The sequence below is a fragment of the Ambystoma mexicanum genome, chromosome 3q (assembly GCF_040938575.1).
Source record: "Ambystoma mexicanum isolate Mex_15411 chromosome 3q, UKY_AmexF1_1, whole genome shotgun sequence".
Taxonomy (NCBI): Eukaryota; Metazoa; Chordata; class Amphibia; order Caudata; family Ambystomatidae; genus Ambystoma; species Ambystoma mexicanum.
Genome location: NC_090926.1, coordinates 1,230,198,903 through 1,230,218,989, shown reverse-complemented (window position 1 = coordinate 1,230,218,989; position 20,087 = coordinate 1,230,198,903). Strand labels below are relative to the sequence as shown.

Here is a 20,087-nt window from a genome sequence, read left to right as displayed (position 1 = left end):
TTGCTCACCTAAAAATTTCAGGTGATAAGTGAGCAGTTCAATAAGGGCCACCAACGCCACTGTGAGAATGAGAAAGTGTCCATCCACATGTGCGATGCTCGTGACAAATAAATCATTAAGCAAAGCAATGTTGTTGGAGTACATGGCGATGGCCATTTTAGAATGGTAATAAACATTACTGGAGTTGCTGTGTTTGCCGCCCGCGGGATATGTGGCCCTCCGACCCCCAGATCCTGCTACACCACACACAGAGCAGCACTGGAGCTTCCATTTAAAAAATATCAATATATTTTCAAAAAATGTAAAGAAAAATATGAAATGTTTTAAAATCTAGGGGTCGCACCTGTGACCGTAGGAGTCGCAGCTGCGACCCCTAGCAACTCCCAAATTATATCCCTGCTCCCAGCAGCATCTATCCACGTGTAAATGCCCACCAGCACAGCACAACACAACACACACACAGTAAGGTGTACCATATATTCTCCAGTTCCTTGTCCATCTGCCTGCTGCTGTTTGGGCACCTGCCTTGTTCCTGGCAGCAATCAGAGTCAGCAGAGTTTCCAACCAACTGGCGCAAGACCTGCGAGGATGGCAAATATACGAACATTAGGGGCAGAATTAAAAAACGAGTGTACACGTACATTCATTTACAGAAATAACTGAAGACCCGAAAGAAGAAGGGAGACAATATTCCAGCAGTGACATCAATTGGCCAGTCATAGTATGGCCGTGATTACGGACTTGAGGAAACTGACATACACTAGTGCAGCAGCGACACCCAGTGGGTTGAGAGAATATTGCAATGGCTAATGTCAAAGAAGGAGAAGATGGACACCAACTGCAGGATGCTGGGATGCCCAGCGATGATTACAATATGCTTTTCCTTAAACTCTGATCCCACAGACAAATAAAGGGTGCAGCTGAAACACCCACTTGCAGGTCACAATATGAAATTGCCATGGCTCCAAGAAGGAGAAGACAGGTATTAGTGCAACAGATATCTGTAGCCAGTCGCTGTTCAACATTGACTGAGGTCTTGAGGAAGTAGACTGATACCAGTGCGGCCATGATCCAACCCCCTCCTGCCCCCTTTGGCCACTGGTGATGTGGTGACTGCCAGGGACAAACAGAAGCGCTGGATTGTGTTCTGCTGAGAGCAGACATTGGAACAGCAGTGACACCTAATGGCCAGTCGCAGTAAGTCATGGACTATGGTAAGCAGTGTTTTTTTTTTTTGTTTCTTTATCTGGGCAACTTTCTTGTAAAAGCCACGTATGAGACACACAGGGAAGGATGAGACATTGGGGGACATGCCATTTAAAGCTAAAGGAGTTCCCCACCTTCCTGCAGTTTGCCTGAATGTCTTTTATTTTTTCAATGTCCATCTGGTGGTTCAAAATTTCGTTTTCTTGACAACCTGCAAAACCAAAGAGATCTTTGTGAACTGTTCTCCGGGACAGATGCCAACCTTGTACAGAGCACACTGAGACCATCAACGCACTTTTAACAAGATACTTTTTACCAACCAAGGGGACTGGGCACTGCCATGAGTCAAAACCTGAAACTGCTTTCTAAAAGAAGTAGTGCACGTCCACTACAGCACCATTCATGCAAGCATTTGTGGCCATGTCATCTGATGCACACAACCATGACCCTCCTCCTCTCTCCAGTTTTCTATTGTACACCAGACAATGTAGGCTGTAAACTGTATGGGTACTAGGTGTCACCCTGCATCCTTTATAGCGGATTGGTACCCAGAAAAAGGCGAGGCTTGGTCTGGTAAATAATGTTGATTTGTAGTTTCTTTTTTTTAAAACATGTTTTTATTGATTTTTTTTCGACATAAGACATTGCCATCAACATATGGCTCTTAAAAAGAAGAAAACATACATGCCCCTCACCCCCACTGACCCAGTCCAGTGTCCCTGATCATGGCTTACCCTATTTCCAAGATGCAAAGAGTTTGCGGGCAGAAACTCTTTTGATAGTCATTGTTCAAAAAGGCCGTTACCTCCTCCCAGTCTACGGCAAATTTTTCTTGCGCCCCTTGTAGTGTATAAGTCATGCACTCCAATGCGGTGAAGAGCCAGATTTTTAGAAGGCAGTCATGCTCCATTGGAGGGTCTACGGCCTTCCACTTCTGCGCTATGACCAGGAGTGCTGACAGGGATAGGATCGCATAGGCTTTCTTGGTGGGTTTCGTCCAGTGTTTGTCCAGTCTTGATCATGCCTAGCATCCCCTCCGACGGCTCTCTGTGGGTGCTGGTGCCAAAGATGCTGTGGAGGTGTTGGTCAATTCGATAACAGTAGCCTTCCAGCTTTCAACAACCCCTCCAGATGTGGAACCAATCTCCCACCTCCCCACACTCCCTCCAGCATTTCCCGGTCGTGTTGGGATATATCTGTTTCAGTCTAGTGGGGGCATAGTGCCACTGTGTCATCAGTTTGTACCAGAATTCCCTGATCGGTGAGGCTTGGGTGAGTTTAGTAATGTCTCGCAAGAGCCCTGCCCAGTCCTCACCAGGGATTGGCACCCCTAGTGTCACCTCCCACGGCCTCGTACATGTACGAGGTACGGTTTTGCCCCTATCTAGGCCACATTTGTAGATATTGGATATGAGTCGTTTATCCCCAGGGTCAGTTGTGAGGAATCTTTCGAATATTATAAGGGGCCTGGTGACCGCTGCTCGTATCGTGGGATCCAAGAGCCAGTGGCTCAATTAGAGGGATTGCATTCTATCGGTTTCCTCTAGTACCAATTTCCTCTTGCATTGTGGGAATGATTTTATGTCCTGGCCCAAGAACATATCCCCGATTTTGATGCATCCCGCGTCTTTCCATTTCTTGAAGGCCCACTGCAGAAATTCCCGGGTGAATTGGGGTTTGCCGAATATCGGGGTGTATGGGGAAGGGAAGGTAGTGACGGTCCTGTTTTGAGCCATCCAATCCGATTGTTGCTCCACTAGGGATGTGATATCCGAGGCATGCATATTGGGTGGTGACTTTCTTTGTGAAGCCAGAGGACCTCCCCCAGTGGGGAGCCCACTACTGCCTGGTCCAGCTGGCACCACATCTTCCCTGAGTCTGCCGAGAGCCCGTCTTTTATGACTAATTTGAGCGACCCTGAAATAAAGGCGGAGCTCCAGCAAGCCTTAGCACTCCTCAGTTAGTCGGTAACTGCAGGGTTTTCATAGCCACCCTGCGGGGGCTCCATTTACAAATGTATGCACCCATACGTTTGTATATTGCTCGGAAGAACGATTCTGGCACCGCAATTGGCAGGGCTTGAACGAGGTACAGAAGTCTGGGGGTGTTTGTCATTTTGATGGCATTGATTCTGCCGAGCCAGGAGGTGGATAGTGGGTCCCAGGTCTTGAGTTGTTTCCGAAGTTGTTCAATTTGCAGGGGTAGTTGGCCCAGTAGAGGCCTTCGAGCGATGGTGTCAAGTGTATCCCCAATACCTTTATACTTGTGTGTACCCATCTGAATTGGGACAAGTGCTGTGCTTGCGCCAGCGTTTCAGCCCTCAGAGTCAGGTTTAGGATCTACGATTTGGCGAGGTTAACTTTTAACCCTGCCACTTCCGCAAATGTCATTGATCACAGCTAGAAGGGAGGTCTCTGGCGCCCCAAGAGTAAGGAGCATATCATCGACATTGGCTGTTACCTTATATTCTACCCTCCAGAATGGGATGGCCCTGATGTCCCTATTCATGCGGATTGTGTCCAAGAATGGTTCTAGATATATGGCGAATAACAGGGACGATAGGGGGCATCCTTGTTTTATGCCCCTTGATAGTTTTATCAGAGGCAACACTTCCCCATTTATTAGGATACGCTCTGTCGGGTTGGTGTAGTTGGCTTTGACCGTGGCCATGGCCATGAATTTCGGTCCCAAGCCATTTTTGCCCCATTGTGTTGAACTGGAAGGACCACTCCACCCTGTCAACTGCTTTTTCCGCATCTAGGGAGAGTAGGACCACCGGGGTACCTTTCCACTGCTTTTTTTCCAGGTTGGTCAGGGTGGATCAGTTGTGGGAGCAGGCCCTCCAGCCTGCTTGCTAGTATTCTGGTGTAGATATTTGCATCTATATTTATCAATGCGATGGGTCTGTAAGACCCACACTGCAAGGGGTCTTTGTCGGGCTTGGGGTATAGAAGAAATTTGGCCTCCTCGATCGTTGGGGGGATGCTTCCAAATTGGGCAAAGGTGTTATACAGCACCGCATGTTTGGGAGCCAGTATGTGTCGATAGGCTTTATAGAACCCTGGGGTGTACCTGTCCGGTCCTGGGGCTTTACCCGAGGGGAGATGCTTAATTGCTTGGAGTACCTCTTTTTGAGAGATCTCCATCTCCAGTGCATTGCGTTCTGCTCCAGATAGCTTGGGTAGCATGAATGCTCTGAGGAAGTCCTGCTGGGCCACCTCTTCTGGATTGTCTGAGCTATAAAGGTTTTTGTAGAAGCCCGCAAATTGGGCTGCTATATTGAGCATTGAGTGTACTATCTCCCCTCAGGGAGTGATATCCCCCTTGATTGTCTGGGCTGCAGTCTTCTGCTTCAGCTGTCTTGCCAGTAGTCAGTCTGCCTTGTTGGCATGTATATAGTATTTGTGTTTCAATGCTAATAATCCTCATTCAGCCTTTTTTGTTTGCAGCATGTTTAACTGACCCCTGCTATCTTGGTGTTCTTTTCAAGGCACTCTCGTGGAGTTCCATCGCCCCATTATATCCTGGAGTTCTCTTTCCAGTTCCGTCTCCAGGGTGTGCTTTTGGTTTCACCAACTAGATCACAAGCAATTAGCTCCCCTCTCAGGGTGGCTTTGAAGGCATCCCATATTATTGGCAACAGCCCCGCCCCCCGCCCCCACCCCGAGTCCGCATTCAGTTTGAAGAATTCCATAATGTTTAATTAAATGTCCGCTCACAAGGCCATGTCGGACAAGGCCTCTCGTGGGTTTGACCCTAGCCACAGTCCCTGCTGGGGACGTTGGAGGTTGAAGGTCGCTAGTACAGGTGCGTGATCCGAAAGGGTGATGGGGAGTATGTCAATAGAGTGAGTATTGCCCAATAGAGTTGTGGATCCCCAGATATAATCAATGCGTGAGAAATTCTGGTGCACATGGGAATAGTATGTGAATCCCGGGGTCCGGTCCCTTCACGGCTACCCATAGGTCTAGGAGAGTGAGGTGTTCTATCTTTTCCTGGAGGGCCGGTGTCGGCGGAGGGAGAGGGAGTTGGGAGATGCTTCTGTCCCTAAGTGGGTTCCATGCCAGATTAAAATCCCTGGTTAGGATAATCTCCCCCTCTGCAAACCCCTCTAGGACCCCTAGTGTCGCTCTGAGAAACCCATCCTGCCTGGAGTTCGGGGCGTAGACCATGGCTTGTGTGGTGGTAATGGAGTCTAGTTCCACTATTACAAACACAAATCTGCCTTCCCTATCAGATTTAGTAGGTATGATTCGAACCGACAGCCCTGCTTTGATTCCGATTAGAACCCCCCCGACCTTGCTTGTTGCGTTTGCTTGAATAAGTGTATTACACCGCCTTAGTTTAATTTGGTGGACGTCCGCCTTCTTGATATGGATTTCCTGTAGTGCGATGATATCTGGCATGTGGTGCATGACAAGCCTCTCTAGTTTTCTTTGCTTTACCAGGGTATTTAAACCCTGAATATTCAGCAAGAGCAGTCTAATCATCTCTGTGGGTATAACCGTGTTCTGACCCTGTATGTTTCTTGGATCGGTGTTCCTTCAGGGTCTCCCCCAACTTGAGCCCTGTCCCTCCCTCCCCCTCAACTGTGTCCCCAAGCCCCTTTACCTCCGCCCAACCCGAACTCCCCCCAATACCCTCCATTACCCTGTGGCGGGTCCATTTGCCTGTGCAGCCCCCCCTTGCCAGGCACGGGGGCAGGAACCACCCGATGTCCCAGGGCCTTCCTGCAGGGTTTCCTAAAACCCCCATATGTGTCCCTATGATTCCAAGAGAGCGGCATGAGCCCCCTTCCCCCTGCCCATTGCGGAGGGAATTGTTAGCACTTCCATTTACCTTAGTTCAGTGTCTGGTCCCGGGTTATTTGAGAGTGGAGTTGGCCCCGGGTCGTCCTCCTGGGGGTTTGCGGCTTTGGCGCCCTTTGGGGGTGGGGGCCATTGTGGTGCGCTGGCATTTGCAACCACTCCCATGGTCTGGGGCGGCCCTGCAATTTTGATTGCTGTGTCTTGTCTGCAGAGTCCTCCTCTTGCTCTAGGTTAAGCAGTTGCAGACTCTCCTGCAGTGTGGTGACTCTGTGCTGTTTCTTCTCCCACTGGAACAGCAGCCCGAAGGGGAATGTCCAACGGTATCTGAGCTGTTTGTCTTGCAGAAAACTGAGGATGGGTCCCATTTATTTTATTTTCAGGAGAGTGGCGTGGGCCAGGTCTCAGAAGAGGTATACTTCCGCCCCATTATATTGAATTGGTTCCACCGTTCGTGCTGCCCTGAGGATCGCTTCCTTTTGCAGAAATCTGGCCAATGCTGTGACCACATCCCGCGGTCTTGCGCCCATGTCTTGTCTCTTGGGGCCGACTCTGTGGACTCAGTCAATCAGGATATTTCCTGCATGGTCTTTGTCCAGGAGACATTCAAAGATTCTGGTGACCTTGCTGTTCAATTCCTGGTCAGGTACCATTTCTGGAAGGTTCCTTATTCAAATATTTGATCTGCAGAACCTATTCTCGAGGTCCACGCATTGCAGCTCGATGTTATGCATTACCCTTGTTAGTTCTTCCAGGGCTATTTCCGTATTCCGGGTAACATCCATCACCTCCTGCAGGGCCCGCTCTGTGGTGTCTGTGCAGTCCCCCAGCTCCGTAATGTCCCTCCTTAGCTCTGATAAGGATTGCTTCATTACCCCCATGAAGGTCGAGAATTGGACTTGGAATGTGCAAGTCATTTTGTTGGAGAATTCCAGAAATCAGGACTCTACATCAGCCTTCGTTGCTGCCGGTGAGGTGAATCCAGTGCACTGGTCCTCTGTCTGTGTGTGTGGTGTTATTTGCGTTGCTGGGGTGACAGGGGCTCCCCTTCTTCAGAGTCTCTTGACTAGCATCGCTGGATGGATCCCACCTGTGTTGTGTTGGGAGGGAGTTTCTTGGGCCCCGCTGATTTGCCCCTGCTTCCTCACATCGTAGATTTTCTGTCGGTTCCTGGGAGAGTGTGCCCTCTTGGCTGATCCCGTCCCCTTCCCTGTCGTCTTCGCTGCAAGAGGGTCCTGTTCCCGTGTCTGGGCAGGGTCCCACTCCACTTACTCCTCTATTTCCTGAGAGGTCTATAAGGGTTATGGGCCTCCTACAGAGGCACTGAGCGGAGTTCCGATCTCTGGGGTTGTAGTGTTCCAAGCGGGGTGGACCCTGTGTCTGCCCTCAGTGCAGCGTGGCAGTTTGGGTTTCAGCACTGTTCTTAGTTTGGGCTGGCATGGCCAATGCATACAGTCTGATGCTACAGGTGTCTCACCCCCAGTCATCCCGGTGATTCCAGGCCTTCTGCTCCGGTAGCTTCTGATGCTGGGGGGGTATTTGTTCCAGGCGCTGTGCACGGGGGCTTGGTGCCTCGCTGCGGTTTCCTCTCCTTGCCCCCCCTGCCTCCAACTAGTTCTATGAAAAAGCGTGTGGCCAAACAGGGCACCTTACCTCCTGTGGATCTGGTGAGGCATTGAGTGCTGCCCAGGCTTCTGCCACATGTGCCGATCCGTCTGCTTAACTGTCCTCCAGGGTGCGCTTAGTTCTTCTCAGTCGCCCTCCCTGCTGTGATGTCCTCCACTCGAGCTGCACACCAAGGGCCTTGGGCTGAATATCTGCATGTCTGATTGCCAGCCGTAGGTTTGTCTCCTGGGGGGGTGAAAGTCTGCCATTCCCCCAGGCTGTTCATCTGTTTCCAATTGCCCCCGACGATCAATGGGGGAGTGTCCACTGTGCCCTGGGGCTCGGATCCACGCAGCGTCTGACTCCCGCCTCTCCTCACTGGTTTTTCGTGGCAGCCTGCTCAATGTCTCAAGGGGCCCATCTGAGGGCAGTCTGGCTTGCCTACTCCCCCCCCCCGAGTCTAGTGGTGTCTGTTGTGGGCCCAGTGGGTGGGCGCCGCTACCTCCAAGACAGGCTACCTCCTCTCCGCCGCCCCCCGCAGCTGATCTTCTCCGTCGTGCTGCCGATGCTCCTCCTCTGTCTCCTGCTGGCATTCGGCTTCCTCAATGACTGTCCTTGCTCCGCGGCCACCACAGCATCCCCGCAGCACGCCTCAGTGCTCACTTAATGAGGAGGCGGGGGGGGCAGCCCGGTCTCCGCTATGTCTGCCCTCGGGAGGCTGGAGCACTGTCTCCCTTCCTGCCGCTCACGATCTTTAGGAGGAGTGCCCGCAGGAATTTCAGGCCCCCTGCGGCGTAGTCCAGCTTTCCTTGCGGTGCTCCCTTTGCCGTGGACTGACTGCCTTGGTGTTTCCTTGTGCCCCCGCTGTGGGTGCACCCCGGCTGCTCCGCTGCTAGGTATTCCTGCTGTCACGTTCGTCCCCTGGCTCCGTGGGGACTTACAGGCCAGTGTGTTTCGTGCTGTCGGTTGTACCGGCTTCTAGAGGGGGCGGAGGCCACATGTCCGCCTCAGTGAGCCGCCATCTTGGAATCCGATTTGTAGTTAACTTCATTTTTTATTTCATTTTTTTTTTAATTATGTAATTTGATCATAACCAACCCTTATGCACTTTACAAAATATAATACAATAAACAAAGATACAAATATTTACACATCTTCAGTTATCATACAGTATGAACATGTTTAAAAGACCATATAAAAATAAGCAGAAACTCCTACCATTATGTGCAAAAGTGCACAGAATGTATAAGAGAATTCACCAACTGGCCCTCCAATCATCTACATTATAAGCCGGTCAAGTGGCACATCCAGTAGAGCGCTTGCGCTATATAAATGCCTAATTATTATTATATCCCGTTAAGTTCGATTTGGTGGAAATTAACCATCAACATTTTGCTATGGCAGGTCGTAGTCCTAAATGTTGTCCTTGTAGTCTTCTTAGCCAAACAAGATTCTGAAACATATTGCATCCATCTTAGACACACACTTTCTAAAAAATCGTATTCTATCATAAATCAATGCGAGACAATCCAAATACAGATGCTTCAAGGTTTCCAGTGTATTTGCTAGTTTAGATATACAACACTGTTGTTCAGTCCTATCTAGACCTAATCTAGTGTCTATGACCTCTAATATCTCCAGTGCGTGTATTCCAAATTTTACGAAAATGTGTCGTAACAATTTATTAGGAAAGAATCCAATGTAATTTTTTTAATTAATGTGTTTAGTTAAAAAACTTTTCACATCTTTCATACAAATAAAAATATGTATTTCTATACCATATAAAACATCTAATTCATAAGTAATACATAATAAAAACACTTTTCCTCATATGTACTACCCTAAATTACTTATAGGCAATTTACCCTAAAAACTACTTCCATAGTGCAATCATGATATTCGCTCCTTTAAAATATCAATACAATCACAATATAGTTAATAGTCCTAATCAACAACACAGTTCATTCGAACCATCCTCTCTGCCCTGCCCAATCGCCAGAACACATTTAAACAGTTTTCATTGTGTCGCTGTGTCTAACATACTTGCAATATTTTGCCACATCTTAAACAAAGCCATGGTCAAATGGGAGTTATTTGCCATCAAACATATCCTCCAAAAATATGCAGTTTTTATATAATCGGGATCATAGGGAAATGTTATACTGTTAGAGAAAGTATGTTATCCCATATAGAATACCCGGACGATACAATTATCTTTCTGCCTTTAGAATTAAGCTGGCAGTAGGGTGACAATTACCGACAAAGGCTTCCATTAAAAAAAATCACGGGACATTTGCAGAACCTGTAACCGTTGAGGAGCAATGACAAAGGTACTTTGTGACACAGGTCAAATAGCAATAATTAGTGAATTCACACATCGAAAAATAGAAAGTGTAGAGTAATGGGGGTTTGCTTGAAAGTGTTCAGAACAAATAGAAATTCTGAAGGAAATATACTTCTATGGGTAATGATGATGCCTAGAAAAAATGTATCCTTCTGTTTAGAAAGAGATAGAGATGAAGACGAAAAGTATGCCATAATAGACTTGTCATGCTGAAAGTTGCAGTAACCATGTTTTTTAAGCAGAATTGTTTCTTATAGTTGAATTGTTTGTAATTTTTTTTTAGAAAAGTACGAGTATGGCTAGTATCGTGTGAAGGCATACGAAGAAATGGGAACATAGGAAAAAGATGAAGTGCCCTGAAGACAGCACCAACAGAAAATGCAATTAAAATTGATTTATGTGCATTTTTCTTATGATCATCTTTGGTCCTAGAAACACAGTTTTGGAGTGTAGACACATGTTTTTGCCCTCATAAATCAAGGGGGTATTATTAGAAAGTAGTGGTAGGGATACGGATCATCCGTCTACCCATTCATAAAAGAGCCTGAATTGTATGCATTTTCGCAATATGAGTTGTACATATATTTGTAGATGTCATTGTCAGAATGAATTTGGATTATGTTGTTGTTTTTATATTGATGCACTGTAATTAGTGATTGGTTTTGATAAAACATTAAAACATATATATTTTCGGATAACACATGGTTATTCGCCCTTTTTGATAGTCAAGGGGTAAACATGAATAGGTCTAGAGTTATCTAAAAATCTCACCAAAACAGGGGGAAAAGGAAGCTGGTTTGTGGGCTTTTGCATATTTTGTGTAAACTTACAGAGCCTACACTATCTCTCTTTGGGCAGGAGCCCCATTCTTGGACCAGTGCCTCCTAGTATAGGTAACTGATTGAACCTGTTGGGATGCACGATCTGCTACCATACTCACGCAAACGATTTAGGCGCAGAAAAATCTTTTAGCACACACGAAAGTGAATGTGCCCGGCTGCAGGGGGTGGGACTTGCAAAGTGGGAATAATAAATATTGTTGTTTTGTAGTAGTCACGTAAGTGTAGATGGGCCCAAGTATAGGGCATGGGTGATATTGTAGTATAGTAGTCAAAATATAGTGGAGAACAATAATGATGTAGACACTGGTCCCAGTCTTGGAAGTGTGGCAGTGTAGTGCAATAAAAAGTTCGAATAATCTCCCTTTTTCAAGCCTCAGAAGTGAAATCGAGCATAGAGGCCTTCAGGTCGAACAAATAACATGTTTGATTGTATTGCGCTGTAGGTCTGCGAAACCAGAAAGGAATATAAATGGCCGAGCATGGGCAGGGCTGCGCCCGTCCTGAAGGACAATCCCATGGGAGCCGTGGTGGAGGTCTTGAACTGCCAAAATGCTCAGTGTAGAATTAGGGCACAGGCACCCCCAGGAGAATGGCTATCCCATTTGAACTGCCAGATACCTGAACAACAGAATGCCTAAATCCTCAGAATTCGGTTGAATAGTTCGGTCCATGAAAGGCCCAGACAATGCTCCATGTAGCGGCAGCTGATGAGGGCGGAGCGAGGAGTGAAACACCCTGTGATTTGTGATATGAGGAGCAGGAGGTGATGCCAACAAATGTAGTTCAGCGACTGGGAGGCATGGTGAAGGCTCCCGCAAACCTGGCATCAAGAGAAGTGTAGCATTATTGTAAAGAGCCAATTTGACCTTGGAGTTATCCACTGAGCTCATGTCAATGACTAGGTGCACACCATGTGACAAAGCAAATGGTGAGGGTAACATTCCAGGTACCTCACCAATGAGGTAGCAGAGAACCAAGATGACAGAGTAGAAGGACCACGTGTTAGAGGGCCGGGCCAATCAGTCAAGCAACTATAGGGGACTGGTAGTATGTATATAGGTGGTAGCCAACGCGAGTGGGAGGTTAACACTCTATACTGTTTACGTCACAACAGGGTCCCCCAGTTTGTATCAGCTGAGTCAGATCACACTCCTGACATCACATGTAAGGGATCAAGAGTAAAACTTAGAGACAGTGGCATGTTTAGTTTGGATTACAGACTTTTATTAAGCACAAATTAATAGGACGGGTGGGAGAAACTGTATCTATCCCTAATCCTAAGAGGGGTTTCCTGCCTCAATAAAACTAAGACATTTCTGAGTCAGGATATAAAATCAAAGAGCGTCCTCTGTCCTCTGCCAAAAACCCTAAACTGTCTCAGACATGCTAAACTCAGAATAATGTGTACAAGGGGATCTCTATGAGCTACATTGTTCTAGCTTTCAGTGTTCTCAACAAAACAAAGGTTCTAAATTGACAAAAATAAAAGAGATTACATTTCCACCAGGAAAGGGGTCTTCCCTTCCCCTAGATTTCTTCTAATGGTTTCAATGTCACTTTATCACAGTTCGGGGGGTCAGAGGGGTGTATACTCATCCTGTGAGTCCTCCTTAAACACACAGTTCTTTTGTTTGTTCAACTTGTCACACTCGGCTCAACTTTCTAACTCTGGTATACTCTTTTTTTCCAGGGTATTTGTGATTTTCTCTTTGGTACTTAAAATCCTCTCTTTTGAATCTGCAATTTCATGTTAACTTGTATTTTCACTCCTGGCTTACTCTCTTGCCAGGTTGTCATTTCAAATATCACTCCTGGTTTCCTTCCTTGCTACAATATTACTTCACTTGTCACTCCTGGTGTACTTCCTTGCTAGGATATCACTTCATGTCCCACTCCTGGTTAACTCTCCTGCCAGGATATGACTTTACTTCTCACTCCTGGTTCACTCTCCTGCCAGGATATAATTTTACTTCTCACTCCTGGTTTACTCTCCTTCCAGGATATTACTTTTGTTTCAAAAGGCTCAAGTTTGCTTCTCTTCCTACTCCTGGTTTACTCTCCTGCCAGTGAAACACGATGTTTACTAGATGCAGATAGTGATTTGCTCATGTACTTGGTTTATTTGTCTCATGCTGGCAATACACCTCACGCACATATATACATAACATAATCATGTTTTCCTGTATTGCTTTACTTCAGGCACAATTTGACTTGCAGGGAACTATGTGTTCGTACCTCTAAAACAGTCATCACAGGCAATCAGCACTGCTCCCCCATGCAGGGGGGCCCAGCCCCCTACCGTATCTCCCTCAGGCAAGTACTCCACTGGACACACATGCGCACCACCAGGTGACACTTTCCCCTTGTGCATGCACGCCCGGCTTATTTACACAGCTCGCCTCTCCTCAATCCGGCAGAGCTAGCACAATCTTCGGACCAGGACGTTCGCCTCCCAAGCCAGCACCTTTTTCTAAAGGTAATTCATTCACCCTCGCACTCTCCCCTCGCCCCGCAGGTGCTCCCGAATCGGTCGCTGACTTGCCCCTTAATGCTCCTACAGGTTCTCACTTGCAGCACCAGACTTCGGCTGAACTGCTGCATTACTCGGATGGTTTCATCTGCCAAGGGCTAGGACGTTCGCCTTCCCCCCACTTTTTCCACTCAATATGATAGCATTTTTTAAATTTTTTTATTTATTTATTCATCTGACTGGCACTCCGGAGTTCCCAGGGTCCTGGTGATCCACTCATGTTGCCTCCCCTTTCCTTTCAGTTCTTCTGCTCCTCAGATGCAGGCACCTTCCTTCCTTTCCTAACTGGGTCTATCCCGCGGAACACGGACCCCACCCCACAGGTAACATGGATTTTTAGCCTATTGGATTTACCCCTCTCTCCCGTGTTCCCGCTAAGGCACACAATTGCTGACCCCTGTCATACTTACCCACAGGGTTCTTTCACCAGCACTTTAAGTGAGCCCCAGCGCCTGCCTGAGGACTCCCGTGCACGGACCCCACCGGGACCGCAAAACCCCACCTCACTGCAGCTCTTCGCCCCTTGAAGAGCATGCCAGCCCTTTTTGGAGTACCCAGCAAGGTTATTCTCATGGTTACTGGAATGAGACACTTAGCTATGCTTATTGTATATTCGTATAGATTTGTTTTACCCTTCTTTTATTACATATGCGCCCATTTAATACACTTTATTATTGTATGTCCCTCACACAGAGAGACTTGATTTTTGGCCCTAGAAGAAGGCTCCACTTCCATCGAGGCGAAACATCTGCAGCTACCATGCCCACCATTTGGGCAGCGCTTTAGTCTGCCACCACATCTCTAACCTTAGATCAAGGCGTCGACCGATCCAGAGGTCATCCTTCTGCCGGGTATATGAGTACCTCCTCAGAGGTCTCCCAATTGGATCAAAAACTGAGACTGTGTAACAAATACACTATCCTACACTGTATCTACATCACATGATGTCAACACATGTAAAATCACTAATGCAGTGTAAGTTACAAAACGCATGTTTACTGTCCATTTACAGTGTTGAAAGCCACGTTATGTTGTGGTCATTTTCTGTGTTGATCATTCCTACTGTAAGTGTTTATCAGATTTTTGGTCATTGTAGTGTTTACGAGACACTGTTCTAGCATTATTGGCACTACTGACTGATTTATGACATGCTTAATTTCCTATACTTATAACAGCTAAATAATAAAGAGCTGTAGAAGGACTGCAGTTAGTCTTGTGTATTTCTAGATTGCATATCCATGAGACAAAGTTGTTATTGCCCCATTGGATTTATGCAAGGGTACAAATGTTTCTGTGTTAAATAATTGCAAAGAATCAAATTCTAGAGGGTAGGACACCCCCTGTTCTTGTGTTTACTCTCCTGCCAGGACATCACACTATTGAGTATCTTTATCTTGCTCTCTTGGCTTGGCAGACTCACTGCTTTCCTGGTTCACGATCCTGCAAGGGCTTTTCGGTTATCCAATTGCTCTTTTTCATCCACAGAATAATGTCTTTCCAATAATACGTCACTGACCCGTTCTTACCAATATTCATATTTATATTGCTTTCTTTTTTCATGCACTGTGTTTCTGACCAGTTCTCTACACTATGTGTGTTGGCATCAGGCTTTAATCCCAAGCATTGGGTCACTGACCCTCTGTACACACTGTCCGTATATGTATCAAGCTCTGTTTCCAAGCATCGGGTCACCGTCCCTCTGTTAACACTGTTTGTATATGTATCAGGTCCCATTTCCAAGCGACGGGTAACTGACCCTCTGTTTTCACTGTACGCATTTGTTTCTTCAATTGCTCTTTCTTGCGCTATCAAGGAAATGCGACACCTGCTTTAAATTGCTCTGGTAACTCACTCTCTCCTTTGGGGCTTAACGGGCAGCTTGGGCATTCCTCACATCCTTTCAGCTGCACTTCCTTCCTCACATTGACTGGCGGAGCGTTGCATTAACCATTTGGCTCCCGCTTCCCTCTCCGTTGCTCTGGACAGCTCAGGCTGCCGGTGGAAACAAAGCAGTATGCCGCTCTTGGCCTGTCTCCCCTCACGCCACTCACACTGCCTCTGCACTGCCTTGAACTGAGGGTTTGCCTTCAGCAGTTTCACAAGCTGCATTCCCTTGCAGCCTGCCTCTCTCAGTTCGTTCAGCTGTTTGTGTTTTAAACTTCCCAGCCTTCATTAATGATCCCCTGAGACTAGAGCACAGTGTTTGCTTCCTGCTAGTCATCCTCATTGCTCCATGCCTCTTCCTCGTCTCAGTACTAAAAAGGGGAGGGAGGATGGAGATATGGTTGTTGGTCAAACACATTTGGGAATTCTTCATCTATGTTACAGTAAGCCATACATGCATGTTGCATAGGTACATGAGTGGCATTAAGAAGTGCATTTGAAGGATCATTTTGTTCTAGCGTTTCTCTACCTCTCGGAAGTTTGTCCTCCCCTACGTGGTCCTCCAGCAGATAGCCACCTGTTAGGGAGAATTCTCTGTTTAGGCTGAATTTTCTAACCTAGTGAGTCCCCCAGCAGCTTTGCTGGATTTCTGGAGTTTGATATTTTCTCCTGCCAAGAGTGAGAATCTTTTCCTCACACTCTTGGACATGATTTGAGGGGTTCTTTTGACTGTTAATGTGTTTTATGGGCTATGGGGTCTTTTACTCCATAGGGTCTCATGTGTTTTTACTATGTGTGTTACACAGCACCCTCAGTGCAGTGACACAGGGGCGTCATAGTGACACCCCACCATAGACTCCATACCCTAGGACTGACTACTGTCTCCCAGGGCATGTAAAGTCACCATTGGCTTTACTAGTCCCAAATTATGAACAGAAACCAGTACAAACCATCATATTGTGGACGTACTGGTCAGGCCAATTCGATTGCCCCGGGGTCTGTTATTCGAGGGGGCACGTCTCCGTCCCCCTGATCGAGTTTTGGCTGGTGGCAGTGGATACTACTTTTCATATTCGACCGCGAATATATCTCTATGGGATTTTCCCATTGTTCGAGGCTACCAACTTTAATTATTTAATTCCTATAGCCTCGAACATACCGCCGGGTTATTTATTTAATATTAATTCACCAGTTGGTATTTTTTGCCAGAACTCGATTCTAAAATGGCGTTTGTGTTCTCTTCTGTGACTCCAACCCAAGTTTCACTTTTTGGCGGGCTTCTCCACAGAAGCCTCCAAAAGTGGTGCCACTCTGTCTGGGTACCACAGGGGGTGTGGGAGGTGGTTTAGGCACCCTGGACTGAGTTGCCTTGGCAATTCAAGTCGTACTCTTGTGTGATTGGCCCAAGTGGTGAGCCGGCCGGCTCACCACTTAGCATGTTTGATTGACAGCTAGGCTGAATGAATGGGGGTTTCTTGCATAAAAGCAGGGCTTTTGGGACTGGAACTTCAGAAGTCGCCACAGGACCTGAAAATCCGAACAGGGAGAAGCTGAGCCGACCTGCAACGACGATACCACCGGTGGAGCCCTGCTGAACCGTCTCACCACTTCCCGACGACAGAGGAGATCTTCTTGCCGGAGAGTCTCTTCCCCTTGAGCTGGTGTGGACAACCAGTTTGCTTTCCTTTTTGCCTACCAGGACATCTAGTGGTCGAATTGCCCGTGCCAAGCACCCCGGCAACCGGATAGCCACTTACCACTGAACCGGGAATGAAAGGACCGCTCCTTTGAATCGAGAAACTCTGCGGCTGGTTTCTTCCCTGGCAGTACAACGACCTTCTGCTTTCCTCCCCGACGAGATCTTCTCTTCTGCCGGACGAAGCACCGACTCGCCACCGCTGCCAGGAACAACTGCCCCCGCTGGAGTGTTCTCACCATTTCAAGGTACTGTGTCCGCCTGGCCTCCCTTTCTATAGATTGCTACAAGGTGACAGTAAATCCCTAACCTTCTAGACTGGGTTAGTCTCTTGACCATCTAACCGGTCCCTTTCTTTTGGTCCAACTCCTTTCGGAACCTTTTCGAGACTTTTGTGCACTTTTCAACCGTGTGACCTTGGACACATTTCGTTCTGATCCTCTTAAAGTGGATCCGGCTTTCTGGAACTTTAACTTCACGGTTTTATTCTGCCTTCCCCTCTTGCTGTGTTCTTTTGAAGGTGTTGGGATCTGTTTCAATTCATGCTCTGCCTTTCTCTCCCTTTTAATCGAATTATTAGAGTGCCATCTGTGTTAAGCGCTCACCGCTGTCTGAAAATAAGTGGTGCTTTACTTAAGAATTGTCTAATATTCTGCGAAGGGAGTGTATATACTTTAGTAACTGCGTTTTTGAAATTGCTTGATATTAGTGCCAGTGTGTTTTTATAGATGTGTTTTTAAATAAATAATTATATATCCTTTACACCAAAGCTCTGGTCAGTGTTTGCTTGTTCTACTGTATTTACATGCCCTATTGTGTATGCTCTGTATACTGCCTGACTCTTCTTGAGAGAAGTCTGACTGCTCAGCCACAGCTACCAGGTAAATCTGGGTGGTGCAGACTGCTACCAATTGGGTTTACTGCTAACTCATGTAGTCTTAAACTTTTTGCAGTGGTTCCTAAGGGAACTGCACAGGTTTCTGCCTAACACCACCCTAGGGTCAGAGTCAGGTAGCTTTGGCCTTTCGCTGGCCCTGTAAGAGAAGCTTCCCCCCAGAGAGTCAGTGGCACTATTGCTAGATTCGCCACACCTTATAAAATCACCCAACTCGAAAATGAGCCCCACAGGGTGCAGGAAGGCTAAAAACTATCAGGCCCATGATATTAAAGCAAGGATTACTAATTAATAATGACAATGTAACTAGTGCTGAGTCCTTCAAAGTAGTCTTTAATACCTATAGTGAATATGCAATTTTGAATTTGCAGGAAAACTTGTGTTGGGAAATGAACCTACTAGGTGAAAATAGGTGATGTTGATGTGAATACCAGGATGAATAGGATAATATGGACTCGAAAAAACATAAATGCTTTCAACCTATTTGCTGTTGGGTTTGAACTTTAATCAGTTAGTAAATGGAATGACATGTTCTCTAGTGAAATGCTGTTGTGGATCAGGCAACTCGATTCAAATATGCCCACTGTTGGAAATAGGTATGTAACTAGGAAAGGTGCTGAGCATAAAGGGGCTGTATGATGCCCTCATAAGGAGGGCAAAGTGTAAGTTAAGGCAAGAACGTAGAACAATCAAGAAAATGGGCTTGAGCGGAGTAAGAAAGCTAAATGTGTCTACGATAACTCGGTCAAGACATGGCGCCTCTCAATGAAGAATGTTAAGTGGTAATCTACGATTGGGACTATTAAGAAGTTAGACTCCAAAAGGATTGGGAGTACACTTAAAAACATAAATGGGTCGAAGGATCATTAATAACCAATGCGATTAGCGAAGAAAAATGGACTGAATACTGTGATGAATATGAGTATGTAGTCCCTTTTTTCCTAGGGGACGACCTTTCTCATACGGCCTTGGCGGTGCATCCCCAGTACAATAGTCCCCCTAGGGTTGTTGCACTAAGGGACGATCACATGGGGAAGGAATCCCTCTATGGGATTGGGGATGATCATCATCAGAGACTGTGATAGGACTCTGCTTTAATACCTTTTTCCCTTTCTTCAACCCTAAATCCCCATTCCCTCGCTCTAGATAGAGTTAATGTATGCTGTTAAAGTCAGTCAAACAATACACATGACAAGACTGAGAAACCAAAAAGTACAAAGTGTTTTGCATATAAGCTGCAAACTGACACTTTGAAGAACGGGAGTCAGAGGATCACTTCGGAGAAGCAGAGCGAGCAGTCTAGCTACTTACACAAATGACTGGTCAAAAGAAGTTCAACTATCCCATGCAGGAATTTCAAAAGAGAGCAGCTGGGATATCACGAGAGAGAACGGTCGTTTGAGGAGGAACAACGGAAGCCACGCAGGAGGGCACACAATGGAATGGAAGAATCAGAAGGTAGTCTGCCAGGCAAGGACTACTCAGGTTGCAGCCGAGTGAATCTTTGAGGCGTCCCAGGCCATCGGTGAAGTGCGCAAGAATAGGAACACATTGCAGGGGAGTGTCGTAAAGATTCCGGAGTCGCTGCAGTCCCCGCTGGGAGCCCCAACATTACCAACGCCTCACAGAGGGCTGCAGCTGCCCCCGAACTGCACATATCTGGAAGGAAGGAAACAGGTCTGTAGGGTGTCCGGGAGGTGCAGGAGGTCTGGGGAAGTAAGGGGAACCATACAAAGCTGGAAGAAGAGGGTTTGGGACCCTGAGTGAGTTTTATACTTGGCAGGAGAGTAAACCAAGTGTGTACAACGAAGCAGTGCATGTCTGGGAACTGCACCCAGGTAAGAGAATGAGAAGAAAAGGAACTGGGACCCTGAGTGAGGTGTACACTTGGCAGGAAAGTGAAACAAGTGTATACAACAAACCAATGCGAGTCTGGGACCTCCACCCAAATAAGAGGGTCTAGGACCCTGAATGAGTTGTGTACTTGGCAGGAAAGTGAGCAAAGTGGATGCAACACAACAGTGCGAGTCTCGGACCCGCACCCATATGAGAGAAGAAGACACAGTACACAAGAAAACACTGACTTGGCAGGGGAGTGAGGCTGAAACATGCTTGGGAATGCTTGTGTAGAAGGGATGTGACCAAGCAGTTCGGGCTGGCTTGCCCCTTTTGTGGTGGGACCAAGCCTGATTTGCATATGGTCTTTCCCTTTTTGTAATGGTTTGGCCCATAGCAATGCCAGGGATGACTAGATGTGGGTCCTGTGCCTGAGAGTCTACG

General features: G+C 46.9%; 1 protein-coding gene across 4 annotated transcripts in view; it reads right to left on the bottom strand.

Moving 5' to 3' along the window:
- LOC138447799 (coiled-coil domain-containing protein 159-like) overlaps positions 1–20,087 on the bottom strand; it is a 1,059,213-nt gene that overhangs the window by 257,366 nt on the left and 781,760 nt on the right. For all 4 annotated transcript variants that reach the window (XM_069604155.1, XM_069604157.1, XM_069604156.1 and 1 more), the window contains 2 exons: positions 1,341–1,417; positions 474–580 (listed from right to left, as the gene is read on the bottom strand). In XM_069604155.1, the coding sequence (XP_069460256.1) occupies positions 474–580; positions 1,341–1,417 (184 nt within the window). The remainder of the gene's footprint in view (positions 1–473; positions 581–1,340; positions 1,418–20,087) is intronic.